Consider the following 19,220-nt stretch of genomic DNA (forward strand, 5'->3'; position numbering starts at 1 on the left):
TGGTTGATGCGGCTCATCGGAAGCAGGTTAAGTATGAAGCTCATTGTCGGACAATTGGATATGGTTTCATTCCCTTCTCCTTTTCTTCGCTTGGGGAATTAGAGAAGGAATTTGTTGCGTTGCTGAAACGGGTTCAGAGGTTCTTGACGACGCAAGACATTGGGGCTCGTGCTGCAGCTCATATCTTCATTAGGGTAGGTTTTGCTATAGCTAGAGGAGTGGGGGGGCCAGATTATATCTTGGCTTCCCACTAATTTTTTGTAGGTTATTTGACTTTTGTTTTTGAGATATAATAATAATAATAATAATAATAATAATAATAATAATAATAACGACTATTTCACCAAATGTCACTAAGCACTTTAATAATTCACCAAATGCCATCAAGGTTTTCAAAATTCACCAAATGCCACTCGGTTTTTAAATAATTCACCGCGTGCCATTAATGACTAACGGCCGTTAACTCCGTTAGTCATTAGGGTTTAATCATGACACATATCATGATATGATTGGTCTATTTATCTTAATTCATAAAAATAAAAGAAAAACAAAAATTTAAATAAAAAAACAAAAAAAAAAAACCCAAAATTTTCCCAGCCACCTTCCCACCACCGCCAAACCCTAGCCCCTCTCCTTATCTCAGTAGAAAACGGTCGGCCACCCCCTTAACCACCAAAAAACGGTTGATCGACCCTTTTGCACCCCACCTAACCCACCGCCGACCCCCCAAAACCACCCACACAGCCTGCCCCGACCCCAAATACCACCAACACGAGCTTTGATCAAAACACCCAGCGTTTTCCAACCACCGCGCAAAACCACTCCTCCTATCCTCCACCCTTGAAACTACGAAATCGTCCATAGAAATCGAGCATTCTAGATTTCCATGGTCGATTTCGGCCGTTGAGGGTGAAGGGTTTCCACAATCGGGTTCTATTTTGGGTTTCCATGGTCGGTTTCGGTGGCTATGGTGATGCGTCGTGTTGGTGCGTGAGGTGGTTGCGGGGGGGCTGGGGTGGAGGTCGTCGGGTAAACGGAGTTTTGTGGGTCATCATCTAGGTGCCGGAGTCGGGCAGGCAGAGTTTTGGGCATTGCGTGAGACGGTTGCGGTGGCTATGATGGTTTTTCGGGAGGAGGAAAAGGGGATTAAGTAGAGTCGACGGTTTTAGTGGGGTCAAGGGGTTCCAGCAGGAGGTCAGGGGGTTCCAGCGAGTTGCGACGGAAGGTTAGGGGGTTCCGGCAGGAGGTCAAGGAGTTCCGGCGGTTGGCTTTGGGCTGTCGGTTGGCTTTGGCAGGTGGTTACGGTGGTGGGGCTGGGTTGGCTTAGGATTTATAGTTTTTTATTTTTTATTTTTTTTATTTATATTTTTTTAAACCAATAACTGACTGACACGTGTCCACATGTGTCATGATTAAGCCTTAATAACTCCATTAGTCATTAGTGGCATTCGGTAAATTATTTAAAAATTGAGTGGCATTTGGTGAATTCTGAAAAGTCCGATAGCATTTGGTGAATTTTTAAAGTTTTCAGTGGCATTTGGTGAAATAGCCGTAATAATAATAATAATAATAATAATAATAATAATAATAATAATAATAATAATAAAACGGGGAAAGAATGCTACTCATCAAGTCAGATCATCATCGTTTTTTTTTATTATGTGGTACAACTCAAATGCGTGCTTTCCTTTTAACTCCTTTCTATACAATTAATCACATTGTTTTCCTGTTCATATAACTCGTAAGTCATCTTGATGGCAGGAGATAATATAATAAAATATAGTAATTGATAAATTAAGGAGAAAATTAAGCTACTAGCTAGTTACCTTAGAGCAACTCCAATGGTTGTAGCTAGGCACTTGCTTGCAATATTAAATAATCCCTAGCTATTAGCTTGACCATTGGAGCTAGAAAATGCAATTAGCTTGACAAAGCTAATTTGCTTGGAGAAAAACTTACCAAAGAAAATAAAAAATAGAATTAATAAAATGAAAAATAAAAAGTTAATTAAGAAGGTGAAATTCATTTAAATTGTAAGCTAATAGCTAGTCATTGGAGTTTAAAGTAGCTATAATGATAATTAGCTTAAACTCTTATGTGGCATGTCAAGCTAATTGTCAAATTAGCTTGCCGTTGGAGTTGCTCTTATATTCTTTCCTCAAATTAATTAGCTATTCATCAACGAATACCCGATGAACAATATCAACTCCTAAAAATAAAATTAATCAATCATGATCATTTTTAGTAAAATCTATCATGTATGTGAATTCTTAATTATTAAAGGTTGAGACAATAATGTACGATTACTGAGTAATGAATTAATTATTAGAGGTTGGGACGAATGATTCTTAATTTAAATGTTGTAGGACTATTGACTAATTAATATTCATATTTGCCATACCAGCTTAATTAATAATACTAAATATTACTTGTGAAAGCCAAAAAATTATTACTCCGTAATACGGAGTATTAAAACCAAACAACTAAGATTTCCTTTGAATCTCTCTCATACAAACTTGTTGCTAACCAATAAATTCGTCACTCTTGACTTCAAATAATGTATGAAGAATCCATGGAACTAATTTTTAATCCAAATGATGAAATAATACGGAGTATTAAATATAATTATTATGATGTCACGAATGATGAAATGCACCAATTTATTGTGGGGAAGAATGGGAAGAAGACTTAAGACTGAATTTGAAGACAATAGACCTTGAAATTTTAGAAAACTTAAGTTATTATTATGAAATATTTGATTTTTTTAGTCAAGGTATTCGGCTACTCCGTGTATGAACCATACACGAGTATAGAAAATGTTTATTAGTTCATCATTGAATTCAATTTTATGAAGTATTAAAAGTCTTTTCGACATTTTATATACCAACAGTGTCGAGGAGCTTTCAATATTTATAACAACTAGTTGTGGCCCCGCGCGCGCTCAATGGCGGTGATAATTGTCCGTAAATTATGTATGTAGTGGTATTGTTACTTGTTAATTATGTTTGCGTATTGTCTAAATTTTGTATGCATTTAAATTATTAAAGTCAATGTAAAATGAAAACATTAAAATCTAAATTATCATATTAAAAATATGTAACTTAAATCATCGTATTAGAAATAAGTAAGTCAAATCATCATATTAGAAAAAAGTAACCTAAAGTATGCTATATTTGATTAGTTATTTGTTCGTCACGAATTATAAATTTATGTGATTTTATTTAGTTATGTTTTGGCAAATACAAAGGTTGACCGTAAACTGTAGAATAATATATAGACAATTTTGAAAAGTTTGCTATAACTGATGGCAAAAGGATTAAGGATGGTGTAAGATAAGGCAGTCATTTGTATTTTTAAATAATTGCTATAATTTTTTAAAGTGTTCTTTATCGTTCTTAAGCATTTTATTAAACCTTTTCCGAAGCTAATTGTCCGACCTATATTCTTAAGTGGTCTTTCTTTCTCCAAAGCTAATTACCCTAATTTTCTTAAGTGATCTATTTTAAGTGGTCTCTCTCTCCCCCTAAACTAATTGAATTTCTTAAGTGAACTTTCTTAATTAAGTGGTCTATCTCTCTCTTTCCTAGTGATCGTTATCTCTTTTTGAGTGATCAATCTTTCTTATTGGTCTCTCTCTCTCTCTCTCTCTCTCTCTCTCTCTCTCTCTAGCTTTTAGTAACTCTTTATATTAAGCTAATTTCTCTTATCTTCTTAAGTGATTATTTCTTAGTGGTCCATATCAAATAATGTTTTTTTTAAGTAGGCTCTCTTTTGCAAGTGATCTTTGGCAAGCTAGTGCATACTCTCTCTCAATTGATTAATTAGCTTTAGTGATCCATTATTTTAGTAAACCGTTTCCTAAGCTAATTGCACAATTCGAAGCTAACTGCTCTTATTTTAAAAGTGTTCTCTCTCTTTCCCTCTCTCCATCATTTTATTTAGTCTCTTCCTAAGCTTATTGTGTTTTCGTAAGCTAATTGTTTCTTAAGTGATCTCTTTCTCCTAAGCTAATTACCCGAATTCTCTCTCTCTCTCTCTAAAATATTGCAAACCCATATATAACATGTGTATCATCCAATATAGCAGTGTAACAACTACTCATAATAACCAACAAAAAAATTCATCGTATTCATTTGAGGTGACATTAATAGGATGGTGTGACAATTGCTGTTATTTAGTAATAAAAAATTTGCTATGGAAATTGATCAATGCAAAATGAAGAATATTATACACTTTGTATTAGAAACCGTCTTTTGAAATCTTAACCCTCTAAATGGGTATGAAATAGAGTAGTTTGAATTTTGATTGCTAAAATAAAAATTATAGTCCTAAAATAATTAATTTCACGTCAAACAAATCCATCCATTTCAAATCTTGTATTTACTATATCACCTTAACAAAGGCATTGTATACAAAACCAAACAAATATGCAATTTCACAAATTATTGATTCGTCTAACAAAAATATGTTGAATGCACATCCATCGAATTCTCTCTATCATCATAACTCGAAAAGTGGCAACTCTATTTCTTATCCCACTTAGCCCTTTCCCCATTGCTTACTCATTCCATCACTCTCCTTTCATGGTTCCATGTAATTCACAAATAAATGAACATATGCATGTTGTGACATAGATACTAAGCACAACTCACAAATTCACTATTCAATTTCCAAAAACCAAAGTATTTGGAGTCACCTGAATATCTGCATCAAATCCTGTATAAAATTATTTTATTATAACAAGTACAATTTAGCATTTAATACTCGACCAAAGAAAAAAGTCACAAACACCGAATTAAAATTCCAAAAAAAAAAATGTAACAAAATACCTGAAGCACTTAGTTAAAGCTAACAATATTGTTAAAATAAGCCAAATAGAAGCTAACAAATTTATAGCCAACTAAATACCTAAAGCACTAAATTCTCCTGTTATAATCTATGAAAACCATTTTGGTAACATCAAATTCAAAAGTCTATTCTTTGATGCCTGACATATTCTTGTGTATGTTTTATCATTGCAATTATAAAGTGTATATTAAGATTATAATAAAAATAATAATACAAAAAAGGCATCCTTCACTTGATTAGCCATCAATGTACGACAGGCACGGGAAGAAACAGGAGCCAGCTGCATGGGGGGCTAAAGAAATAGCAGGGGCATCTTGAATAGGCTTTGGCTTCGGAGACCTTAATATGTCCCTAAAGTCTTGGATTGCTACACTCATGTCCCTCCATTGTCCTGCATTAGATTTGAACAAATTAATTCATCACACCTAATGGATATTGATATTAGAGAAAAATCCCATCAAACACAGTACACAAAGGCAAGTAGTAAAAGATTTTGGGACTATTAATCGACATTTGACAGAATGTAAAGTGGGACTACAACTTTCTAATCTTAAATTATCATTTAGAGACGGAAGTGCGCTTGCTTGATATCTTCATTAGTGAACTGCTGCAAGGGTCTTAACCCTGTATTCCTCCGCATAGTGGTCACATACAAATGTTAGAATAAATGCACAAGAAAACAATAGCAGCAAGAAACATGGGAGAAATAAAGAGTGCAGTAATATGTTTAAAATACCCTCAAATGCTCAATACACCCTAAATCACACAGGAAATACCTAACGAAAATCGCAACACAACTCTAATAAAATCACACCCAAACAACCACGATAAAGAAATTCGAACCAAACAGACCAGTCGAAACTAAACAAACCAGTTAAATAGCAGATGAAGTCCATAAATTCAGAAAATTATAGAGGCTGAAGGAATATACCCAATTTTTTTGGTAAAAAAAACAATCACCTAAAAATCTGTTTATGATAATATTTGTGCCATAATGCAGAATATAGGAGAAGTAGATTGTGATACTCACCTGCATTCAACTGTTTACACGATGATGGTTTTTCAGGATATACTTTTCAACCAAGGGAGAGAATACAACTTTAGAGCTTTCTGCTGCTGTTCTTTTCTTCAGCTTCATTAGTGGTTTCTCCTACCTTGTTAGCTCAAAAGGGTTCCATAGCATAAAGTCATCTTCCCTACATGAACAAAATAAGAATGAAAGTTACTGTTATGAGTGATAAGTTCTAAGCGCAATTTATCTTCTGAGGGTTAAGGGTGGTCATAGTTTTAAAGCTCTCATAATAGAGCTAAATAACTAACAATAGACCAAAGCATTAAGGATAGTCCACGTGGGAAGGAACACTCAATAGGATTCATTAATGCCTCGAAATCACACTTAGATATGTACCCAAACATAGGCACATAGCTGTTGCATGTAGGTTGTTTTTAATTAGAATAGGCATGCTGAACATGATATTAGATATTGGTGCTCATAGTCTCAAATTTCATAAAACAGGTCAAGGCAGGAAAAGAACAGTGAAGAGCCACAAGGGTCAATAATGATGCATTTCTACTGATAGGAATGGGGCAAATATGCAAAAACATCATATGTATGTGCAACACGCTTAATTTGAATTACCATGTATGTGGACTGGAAGAAAGCAAGAACGAGCTCATATTAGAAATCACTATAACTACTAATTAAATAACAAGAGCATACTTAGATAATGTGAACAAATAACGAGTCACCCTATCAAAATCAAAAGAGAAGGCAAAGGTTATAAAAAACTGGAGATAAAAGTGGTAAGCTTACCTTCAAACCAACATCATGTGAATAGATTGTAGCAGTTCTAAATTCTCATGATCTTTGGAATTCCTCCAACCTTTGTTGCATGGACAACTCCATAAGCCCATAACAACCTAATTAAGAGCTTTCAATTGAGACACCAATGTATCTTACCTACATGTGTACTTTTTTTTTTTTGCAGCTAAAAAAACAACAATAAGGGCAGGAAGAGGCAACAAAAAAATAATAAAAATAACTTACATGACAAAAAAGCATGCCAACACGGAAATTTCACAGCATAATTTTAGTACAAAAGTTGATATAAAACTACAAATAAATTGAGACATTTAAATGAGTGATCCTAGAAGTTATAAAAAGAGGCAAAAGGGAGCAAGTAAGCAAAAAATAAGACAGGAGAAGCAGTTGTGAAGATGGGTGAGCTGTGAACAGATTACTATGTGCTTCAATTGATATGGTTTCTTGGGGAGGGATTAGAACATGGGCCTTGTCATGGTCTCTCCCCATACTCCAAACAATTACTTGAAATGACGGGAGTATTGTTCTCTTAAATATAACTTTATACTTAAAATTGATATTCTGCCTTATTTTTTTGGGATTCTGCCTTACTCATAACAATAAACAAATAAAAGGAAAACCTTATTTATGAAAATAAGAAAAAAAAATTGAAAAGTAAAATCCCCTCATGAAATATATATATTACTACTTTAATTTTAAAAAGTAGAACTCAAGAAATGGTGACTTGCGTAGTTGGATAACTTGTCCCCATTAGCCAGCTCTGCAAACACGATATTCAGTTTTTTACAAGCTACAACATCCTTACTCCAATAAGCAGTTATCCAACACTCATCCTAGTCAAAGAGGATATACTACGTAGCCAACATTCTATACCTTAAATCTTTTCATGTTTATACATCTTATCTCAATTTTTAGGTTTAGAACATTCTCAATATCCATCCATTGAATAGGGTAAATAACACTCATTGAACAATGTTAATAACATAGTAGAGATCCCATCAAACATCCTATATTCAAGGGGTAATGTAATTAAATAAAGTTATTGGTAGGTTCAAAATAATTAGGTTATATTAGATATGCACTCTCATGTGGACCTTTAATGGTAAGTATACATGCCACAAGTATGACTCGCTATCAAGAATATGATACATATGTTAATACGTAGCATGCTGCCAGTGATTAGTATTCAATAAGATTGCTCCCAGGCCTCCTTTAGCGATCCAGATCGCGAACCCCAGCGACCCAAGTCGCGTTTGTTCCGCGTTCCGATACGCGCGACTCAGTTCGCGATTCGTGGCTACGTACCGCGAACCTTGTAACACTGATCCAAATTATTTACAGTGAGTTAAACACGAGCCAATTATATAAAACTGTTTAATTGGGTAAATTTCTTCAGAATAGCTTGGTAAATAAGCTTGTTGACAGTGAAACGTGTAGACAGGGGGAAATTATAGAAGTAAAATTGCATTTCATACGACACGTTTGGTTGCATGATGATCACACAAATAAATTAAACTAATTTCCAAAAAAAAAAAAAAAAAAAAAAAAAAAAAAAAAAAGAAGTCTAGCTCCTATATCAAGATCATCTTCAAGATAAGTTTGAACGTAGATATCATATACTTGCAGTTAATCAGTGATCATAAGTTAATTGATAATTAGAGCAGAAGAACAAGTACATTATGGGAAAACCTAATTGAAAAAACCTATGCAAGTACATACAACATAGTAATATAAGCATCAACTGATAAAATTTTATTTTATTTTTTTTAAAAAAAGGTAAAAAAAGGTCAAAGAAGGGAAATAGGGGAGGTACCAGCAAGAAGAGGAGAAATGAGAAGGGACGTGAAGAAAGCACAAAGAAGAAATTTCACCAAGATATTGCCGTCCATCCACTCTCCACTCTTTATCGCCCATATTAATCACTTTGTTGCCTCAAAAAGTCAAAACACAAACACACTTTCTCTCTCTGCCCCCCAAACGCTTTAAGCTGTTTACTTCCCTGTGTTGCGGAGCACAGACCAGAACCAGAATGCTCAAATTAAAGTTTATGAAAGCCTAGAACATAAACATATGCAAGACCCTTCTTAGCTTTACGGAATTGTTTAGGCTTCAAACGTTTCTAACTCATACTCCCTCTGTCATTCAGTTTGAGTATGAGATTGATTTAAGTTACCAGGAACCATAACTCAAACTACACAATATGAACACCACCATACCAGTGCCCCATGATGACTATAACCTATGGCAAAGTTTAAATACTTGAGCTTCTCCACATAGATGTAATCCCCATTATTACTCACCTTAAATTGATGTAGTCCCATCTACATCCCAAAATAAAGTCAGAACCCCAATTAAACCCTAAAATCAAAACACACCAAATTTCAAACAAAAAGTACAAAATCATTAAAGGAGACCTAAAAACCACAAAATCTAAGGAGACCTCAAAACCACACTAAATTCTTGTCGCCTCAGAATATCAAAGTAAATTATACATATCAAAATTACAGCACCAAAATTGACCTTTACAATTTCTAATAGCTTCACTAATTGCAGCCATAGTTCAATAATCTGGCATAGAACAACCAAAAGTTGACTTTCCTCACAATTAACTTAACGATAAACCCAAAAGAGAAATTGATATTCTATGGTTTTGAGAAAAGTATTAACATACCTCAGAAGCTGCTTCAATATAATAGAGGAAAGAGAGCTTCAACCTAGTGGAGGATCAATTTTCTGCTGCCTTCTTCACCTCGTAGACAAAAAATTAAGATTCTATTAGCACCAAGATTAATTTCACAACAAAAACAAAGAAAATTCCATCCTCATTACAATCGAATACCACAGAAAAAATAAAAAAAGAGGAAATTCACAACAAAATAAGCAAAAGATTAAACCCTTCTCCCAAAAAGCAATAAACCCTAAAACAATCGCATCAAAATTAACTCTTCCTTCCAATTCAAATACTAAACAAAAAATTAGGGTTAAGTACCTGCATATTATACAAATTATATTCGACTGCCATCATTTTGCCTTACATCAACCCGCGCCGTAACTTCAATTATACCCGCAGATAAGCGTGAACCACCATAACCAAACGAGGGTCGAGATCTTCACCTTCAACTTGCTTTAATTCTCAGAAAAGAAAGGTGAAAGATAAAGCTTGACAAAGGGAGTGGAGGCCATGCCGCCATATATCCGGTCCTGTGAAGGGGGAGACAGAAAGAGAGTTGGAAGAGAGAGAGCAAAATGAGTGATGGTGAGGGAAAGCAACAAAAGGTATTGATGGCAGAACCGTAAAAAAAAACCAGTTGGAGGGTAGTATTGTCCGCGCACTGGCCTACTGTTCATAAGGAACAGTGCCGTGAACTTCTCTCTTTTTAAAGAGTGTAGATACATAAAAAGTTTTATCACGACTCGTTTGGTAAGTGACAGCAAACGGTGAAATGAGAATGAATTCGTACGCAAGATAAGTTTGTTTCCTTGAAAAAAGTACATAAGTTTGTATGATAACTGAGTACTCTCTCCGTCCTCAAAATTTCGACCTTTTTAGCCTAATTTTAGTCCCAAAATGATCGACCCATTTGCATTAAAATACCCACTAATTTACAACAATATTTGTGTAAAATTAGCTTTTCCAAATAAAATTTTGTTTTTTCATGTATATTTAATTATTTCTCTCTACTTTTTTACAAACCCCATATAAATTTATATTTTCAATATGTTTTTATTTTTTTTTTATCACTAGTAGAAAATAAGTGATGGGAAGCCCCAAATGGCAAGCGGTTTTGAAAATCCGCTTGCCATTAACCCAATTTTTTTTAAATAAACCTATAATATTAAATGGCAAGCGGTTTTGGCGCGAACCGCTTGCCAATATATGTGATGACAAGCGGTTTGGGGTTGAACCGCTTGCCATTAGATATATTGGCAAGCGGTTCAACCCTAAACCGCTTGCCATTAAAAAAAAAAAAAGCGGGATCACAATCTACAAACCCTAACCCCAGTAAATCCTCATCTCACGGCCTCTCTCTCCTCTAAGTTCGCTCTCTCTCCTCTCATTCATTCCCTCACTTCTCTCTCCTCTCTTCCTCCATTATCACGCCATCTTCTCATCTCTCCTTTCTCCTTCTCTTTCTCTCTCATCTCTTTCTTTCCTTTCTCACGCCAAGACCCTCATTGGTGCTTGTGGATTTTTGAGCCAATTCCGGTGGTAGTCCGGTGGGTTTTCGAGCGAATTCTGGTGGTAGCCCGGTGGGTTTTCGAGCCGGTGGTGCGTGTGGGTTTTTAGGGTCGAATTCGACCATAAAAACTCTAGATCTAGAGTTTTTATTGTCGAATTTGACCCATGAAAACCAAATTTAAAGCCAATTTCGATTTTTTGGTGGTATTAAAGGTATTTCCTTTTTTTTTCTTTTATTTTGTTTTTCAGTTTTTTTTTTTAATTTTATTGTGATGGGTGGTTGAATTGGTTTGTTTCAGATCGATTTGTTGTTGGTGGGGGTCGTGGTGGGTGGTGGTGTTGGCCGGTGTTCTGGTGTTGGTGGGAGTCGTTGTGGGTGGACGGGTGATGGTGGGTGGTGGTGTTGGCCGATGTTCTGGTGTTGGTGGGAGTCGTTGTGGGTTTGTTTGGGTGGGTTTTGGTGGCTACGGGTGAAGGTGGATCTAGTGGTGTTTGTTTGGGTGGGTTTTGGTGGCTACGGGTGAAGGTGGATCTGGTGGTGTTTGTTTGGGTGGGTTTGTTTGGGTGGGTTTCGGTGGCTACGGGTGAAGGTGGATCTGGTGGTGTTTGTTTGGGTGGGTTTTGGTGGCTACGGGTGACGGTGGTGGTGCGCGTGGACGGTGGTGGAACAAGAGCTGTTCATATTTTTATTTTTTGTAGATAACTTGTATTAATTATTTACTTGTATAAATTTTTGTAATTTTTTTTTATGAAAATGTAATACTTACATCAATTAATTAATAAAAATATTATTGTTCTTATATATATTTTATTTGTGTTTCAATTTCAGAGAAAAAAAACAAAAAAAAAAAAAAAATTTATTTTATTTTTTATACCCCTAATGGGCAGCGGTTTGGCGCCAAAACCGCTGCCCATTCTCGTCAAATGGCAAGCGGTTCTGAACCGCTTGCCATTTAAATGGACAATGGCAAGCCCCCTAACAGGGAGCGGTTCAAAACCGCTTGCCATTAGGGGGTTTGAACCGCTTGCCATTTTGTTTATTCTACTAGTGTATTTAAGTTTCTTAATTACCGCGAAATCAACTCAAAAGGGTCGAAATTTTGGGGATGGAGGGAGTACAACTATCAGCTAATGTTCATTTCAATGATGTTGGAAATGTAATTGTACATTAATTTGTTTGGAATTAATTGTAATGTACATGATGTGTTAACTGCATTAAGAACAACCAATACAATTTGCTACTTCCTCCATTCCCAAATAATAGTCCCCTATGGGCAAATTTTAGTCTCAAAATGTTCACCCCATTTGCTTTTTCCAACAACCATAAATATTAATTTTTACCAAAATTTCCTCCAATTTGCAACAATAGTTGTGCAAATGTAACTTTTCCATGTAAATTTTGTTTTCCCATTTACTTTTATTACTTTCTCTCTCTACTTTTTTGCATACCCAATGTCAATTTACTTTTTCAATATACTTTTATTATTCTTATTTGTGTTTATTAATTCTCGTGAAAAATGTCCATAAGAGACTATCAAAAGGGGACGGAGGGAGTAAATTGTACAAGTATTTTCTAAATTTCCTTTCATTAATTAATATCCATAACTTCTTGTCGATCTTTTAAATTATGTCAAAGATGTACTTGGATTGGACAGAGCGGTGTTCGTTACTCCATTTCAAGGGTTATCCACTCCTAGAAAGAAAAACCGTGAAATTTTTGAGAAAGCTACAATCACCAACTTTAAATGAAATACATACCATATTCAACGATGTCTCAATTATTATAAGGACAGATGGATAAGAAATGCAAAGATCTTAGAAACCCTAGTACAATACGAGCAGTGTCGATCAAATGAGCTCCGTGAATGTTACTCTCATTTATTTCTTCCCCACCAACACATTAACTTAATCATTTGATTATTGTGAATTTGTGATCTTTGAGAACGAACTAACTAGCTTTAAATTGACAAGCAACTACAATTATATCCTTTAATTTTTTCTATTCCTTTTTATATTGATGGAATAACTGTCCAATTTTCATAGTTAATTCAATATATATTCTTACATAACACAAATACTCTCTGAGTTATTCTTTTTGTTCATCTATTTAAAAATTAACTACTAGTATTTAACCCGGGCGGTGCCCCGAGTCGACACATTAAATATTTATGTATTATAATTTTCATGTGTTATATTTTAGGCAGATGAATTTTACTTTTAATATTTTGTATGTACGGAGTACATAATAATGTTAAATACTTTTATTTTAAATTGAGTCTAAAAAATTATTTTTTGTGTAAAAATATAACTTTTGTACATTTTTTCCTTCTCATCCTTTTCATTTTATTAACCTTCTCATGGCATACCGTCTAAAAACGAATAATCTTAAAGCGCAATAAAGTAATAATGAGATACCGTACACAGTACTACACATACTGTTTTAAAATTATACACAAAAGTTATAATATTCTAATTATAGTAATATACTACGTAGCTTATAATTTATAACCATCGTTCACAATAGTTATTTTCTGATACTTTTCCAGAAATGGCAGCTGCTAATGCTGAAGTAAAAGAAGGATCTTTAGTTAATGAAGATGCCATTTGCTCTACCAGTAATCTCTGCAACGCCTTCGTGTCGACTTTCGAGTCGATGTCGTTCGTCTTCTCCGTGTTGTTGGAATAATTATGGTTGATCAAATCAAGGTTTAGAGTAGGGAGGTTACTAGGACATCGTATTACGGCGTTATCATTTACAGATTGACTTGAACTTAACACAACATGTTGATCTAAATGATCCCTTGAATTTGGTTGAGGATGATTGTGTTCGCCTTCATAAGTTGCTACTAAGATAGTTGGATCATCTGCACTTCTTTGCACCTGTTTTTAATTACATGCAAACAAGTTTTAATCAAAAACAATATTTTTTGAAACAAAATCAAAAACAATATCATTATTTATAATATAATATAAAACTAAGAAAATCCCTCGAATGAATCCCATGAGGCTTGATCCCTAAAGCTTAGGGATACAAGGTGTGATTGATGTCACTATTCCATCACCTCAACCTCATTCATGTTGTATTGTTGTAACCACTTCTATTAAAATTGAAGTATATATAATACGTAGACGTACGTACACTATGTTTGAGTGTGTGGCATGGTGCTATATTGTAGTGGACTAGTGGTCCTATTGAAGTAATAAATACTTTCATATTTGAATTCAAACTAAGCTAGAGGGTTAGAGACGTCGCTAGCTAGAAGGCCTAGGACGCAGGCACATTTATGTAGCACTAAGGAATAAGGATAGACACTTGTTTACTTTTTTAACTTTAACTAGTCTTGTGGTCCGTGTAATGCACGGCTTATTCATAGGTATATAATGTAATTTTTTATTTTATATAATGTTTTTAATTATTTATTGGTAGAAGAAAAAGAGGTGGAAATTAAATAAATTTTTAAGAGATATTATATTAAGTTGGAGGAGAATGAACTAAACAACATTAATGTATTTGAATTATGGCTATTTTTATTTTTCTTTTTTATTATATGTTAGAAAGAAGATTAAAAGGATACGTTAAATAAGGTATCATTTGGCTTTATTCAACCCAAAAAAAAAAAAAAAAAAAGAAGAAGATGACACATGGCAATGAATGCATGATGGTTTGTGTTTTTAAATACTAGGTTATAGGTATTGATAGATAGACTAGGTATAGATAGATACATATGAAGATTAGGTTAAGGGTTTGGCTTGAGTTAGACTTAGGGTATGTTGTGATTAACTGAACTTATTGGAGCTGAATTGAACTGAATATTTTATGAGAGAAGGAAATTAGGAACTGAACTGAACTGAAAATAAGCTGAAGATAATAGGCCCTTAGAGAAAACTTCTCTAATCAAGTGTATTTTTTTTTTTTTTTTTTTTTTTTTTTTGTAATAGAGTTTGGCTTAGCTTGATTAATAATTTAATAAATCATGCAAGCAAGGAGAAACCGTCTCTCTTAATCCTTTTTGAGATAACTCTCATGATTTGTTTGGACAATTATACCCTATAATATAAAATGTTTATCCTCATTAATGTTAATTTTTTTTTTATTATTATTATTGAAGTTTAATAATAGTGTGGGGACATTTATACCTTCAAAAATATATGTTTACATTTTTTTCGCATATTAATGATGCCAACAACTAAATGTGTGACATAAGGTCAAACTGAAAGATGAATATGGTTAGCTATGGTGCGCACTTCGTACGAGTTAGCCACCCTAGTTACTAAATAATTTTAATCGTATATTTAATAAATGCTCTGTACAATATAAATAAGTTAGTTATTTGGAAAAAATATACTCCATATTTATTAAGATTCCATTTTAAAATGTTGGTTTTTTTTGGGTAATGCTATATGCAGCCCTAAGGGTTGCATATAAGCATTTAATACACTTCATTTTTAGTATTAAGTTGGAAATTTATCGACAATCCACGAGTAAATGGGTGTAAATATTGTTTATTTATTGTCAATTCTTTCTATTTTTAGCTTCTTATTAAGACTGCATATATATTTTTTTCTTTTTTTTTTTTACAAAAAAAAAATGTTGTTTCTTATAGGTACAAGTAGTGCAAATTTACAATAAAAATTTAGTTAGACCATGACATCATATATCAAACCAAATCTTAAATTAAAAAAAAAAAAAAAAAAAAAAAAAAAAAAAAAAAAAAAAAACCAGACCAAACACCTAATGGTTGGTAAAAAGAACAAATTCTAAGAATGTAGACATTATTATGGATTTTAACACAAATTTTCCAAAAAGAGCAGCGGAATAAGCTTTTGATCATCTAATAAAAAAGGAATGGCTAATCAAACTATCGAGGCCTATCTACCTATGTCCTTTGGGAGATGGTTGTCAATTCTCATAGTCAACAAAATCTCAAAGGCATTGTTGACTTTGAGAAGCTAGCTAAGACAGTCAAGAATTTGTGCTTTATAGCCTTGACTCCTTGAGATCGGTATAGTTCAAAAGTTCATAAGAGTCCTGTATGGCTGTATACATGAATTTATAGTTTCGAGTTTTTAAACGTGTTTTGGGTTCTATCTTCAATTGTTTTACCTTCTTTTAAAGTCAATCATTTTGATTAAAAACGTTCATTAAAGTCTTTTTTTATTCGATATACAGGTAAGTTTATAATAAGACTGATTCTAAATAAACTCTAAAGAAACTAAAAGTAGAATTTTCATTATATGACAAGAAATACTCTTATTTGTTATTTTGAAGAGATGACCTTGAATGTTGTGCAGTACACTAGTTTAATCTTCATTTTCACAAGTGTAATTTACTCCATTATTGCCATAAAATCTATAAATCTTTCAAAAATGGTGACAACATACCTTCTTTTTTACTGGACATTCAGGAGCATGAGCACATTTATAGTAAGCTCTAGGAGATGGATTATCTCTTGTTACTTTCTGCCCGTATTTCCTCCATTGATATCCATCTTTCACTATCTAATTAACAACACAAATCAACAGAAAATTAGTAATTAAAATCTCATAATCATAATCATCAATAGCAGTGAAAACTACATATTCCCTCCGTTTACTTAAGTTGTTATTTGTTGGAACTTGTCATTTAACGACTAGAGTAGCAAAAAACATTATCACGTAGAATTTTATTAGATTTGTCTTGATGTTTAGCTACTCGTACTAGTCCTTTTGTAATAAAAACTGAAAAGGATTTTATTGAAACAGAGGTGCATATTGTATGTCTTGTGATCAAGCTAAGAAATTATGAATTAATACTCCGTAGTGATGAATTTTATGGACATACCAAGCTTGTATCCGATATATCGGTCCGAATCAACATTTTATTAGTGATCTTAGGCTTGCTGCTAAGAAGCCTTGCTCTTTTTAATGAATCATCATAGGTAATACAACTCTGCTCAGTGTTCCCCTGTATTCCACAATCCATTGCTTCAAAAAACTTCCTCTTCCTTGGATTCTGATCTTGTTCATTTTCGCCTTTCGAACTCGGACTAATCAAACCCATCAGCTGGTTTTGCAACGCACTGTAATTCTCACACATGGATGCCAACAGTTTTGTGAGCTTTTTGTTCTCATTGTTCATCCTGTTCAGCTCCTCTTCTAAATTCCCACTTTTTCTCTGTTTTTAAATTGATAAATTACACATAACAACATTAGATAGCAGCATGAATAAAAACAAATATTAGGACTAGTCTGTTATCATTGTAACGACTATAAGTTTAGAAAAAATAAGTTTAAATCTGAAACTAATGGTCTCAAAGTAACAAAAACACGATAGTTAGATACGATAAATGACCAACCTCATCCTCGTGTATCTTGTCATCAATTTCAGGGGTGTTACAAAGATTAAGGTTAAGATTAAAACCAAGGGAAGTGTCAAGAACCCAATTAGATGATGACTCCATATAGGTGAAGTAATCCAGCTTAAAGGATTTTTGAAAGAGGTGGTTAAATTGAAATATATAATAATGTTGAGTTATTATATAAGTATTGGATAATTATAATGTGAATGCTTTAAGCCACTTTGTGAGTGTTTATATAGTAGAAGAGTTCTAGAGAAGAACATAAAAAAATTTGACCGGTAAACTGTAAACCCCCAGGAAATAGTGCATAAATTTCTGTAAGTATTAAAGAAAAAGAGAAAATAGGCAGTTAATAGTACTACAATTCTAGGGTGGAGCGGCAACGAGTTTAGAAGACATAAAATATGCGTCCAATACGTGTTCAACATTTGTTTGAAAGTCAAGCATGAAAATACTAGGTCAATCTACGTTTTCTTCCTACAAAAAAAAAAAAAAAAAAAAAAAAAAAAAAAAAAAAAAAAAAAAGAAAGAAAAGTGTTAAACGTTAAGCATTAATTACACCCTAAACAAAATTAAGTACAACATTTAGAAGTAATATAATTGTACCACGTAATTATGGAGGAAGTCCCATTTTATCTCTTTGATAAATAATATTTGTAAATAAATAAACAAGTTTGCGTAGTCATAGTGGGACTTATATATGACAAAATGTTGTTGATTTATTTACATTTTTGCCATATTGTCTAGTCAACATGACATTTTGGTAAATAGTTCAAAAACCGTGGGATTCTTATATGATTATAAGTTATTGATTTATTTACATTTTTGTCATTTGTTTGTTTATCAAGGAGATAAAATTGTATTTTTCTCGCAATTATATAAAGTCTCTATAAACAAATACAAAATATTAATTACCCGACGATCACTTCTTAATCATTTATAATACATTTGTTGTATTTTCTCTATTATTTTAAATATATACAACCTTTAATTTCACACTTGTCATATCAGTATATAATTTCAATCATTAATATAATAAATTAGCAAATTTTTTAAGTAAAAAGTTGACTTTCTAAAATATAAAAGTCATTTAAAAAACTCAGCGTGTTTTTTCATGCGGCTTATTACATCGTGTAGCAGCTTGTAAAGAAAGGGAGTAACCCATATTATACTGGAAGAGCAATTATTTGCTTACTATCCTTAAATAAGAAAGTAACCCCTACAATGTTTATAAAATAACTCCTATATTACCAATTAAGTAACTCATATGACCTTCACATTGTTACTCATGTAACACTAACCAAGTAATCACATGATTTACCATTTATAAAAGCTAATGCAAATTAAATTGTACGAAAGAATGCAAATGCCAAACTATTCCAAATTTTATGAAATAAAAAAAATTGCAAAAATTTAATTATTGATAAATAATGTGCATGCAAATCACCTTTCAAAAAAAGCTCTAAATAAAATTTCGACATATTTTGTGAAAGTTTACAGCCGCATATTATAAGTGTTCACACTACTTGATAGTTGATTCATTCATGATTCATGTACATTGTACACTCAATCTTTTCTTGTTTTAATTTCATTTTCCAGAGAGTGAGATCTAAAGAGTTGAAGTGAATGTGAAAATTGAATATTCAAAATAATGTCGACAGAAAGGCCAAATAAATTTTTGTGATCAAACGTACAACGTCATATTTTGGTGATTGGTGAAAGAAATTTCATATGCATATATCCATTGTACTTGACGAACAAAGTTTCAAAAAAGGACTTTAGATGTCTTCTATGGTTGTATTGTGGAAGTGTGGAACACATGTAGGCTTGTCACCAATTCTTGAGTCTTACGGAGGACTTCCTTTGTTTTGTAAAATTAAATATGGAGCACTTTTTTTCTTAAATTCATTTCATATTAATTATAATATATTTTTTTTTAATTAAATAAAGATCAATTACTATCTTCCTAGTATTATTTTTCTTTCCCACAAACCTCACTTGTATAAATATTTTATTATTGCTTTCGCCTGCT

At 33.0% G+C, this 19,220-nt stretch overlaps 1 protein-coding gene across 1 annotated transcript; it reads right to left on the reverse strand.

The window, feature by feature from the left end:
* Positions 1 to 13,247: 13,247 nt before the first annotated feature.
* LOC145592540 (putative WRKY transcription factor 40) lies at positions 13,248 to 17,410 on the reverse strand. Its single transcript, XM_081649040.1, has 4 exons — positions 17,186 to 17,410; positions 16,672 to 17,004; positions 16,233 to 16,349; positions 13,248 to 13,730 (listed from the first exon to the last, which is right to left on the reverse strand). Exons 1-4 carry the CDS (start codon positions 17,288 to 17,290, stop codon positions 13,353 to 13,355), a joined length of 933 nt encoding a protein of 310 aa, XP_081505166.1. The 5' UTR covers positions 17,291 to 17,410; the 3' UTR covers positions 13,248 to 13,352.
* Between the last annotated feature and the right edge of the window lie 1,810 nt (positions 17,411 to 19,220).

Source organism: Chenopodium album, chromosome 18 (genome assembly GCF_948465745.1).
Source record: "Chenopodium album chromosome 18, dcCheAlbu1.1, whole genome shotgun sequence".
Lineage (NCBI taxonomy): Eukaryota > Viridiplantae > Streptophyta > Magnoliopsida > Caryophyllales > Amaranthaceae > Chenopodium > Chenopodium album.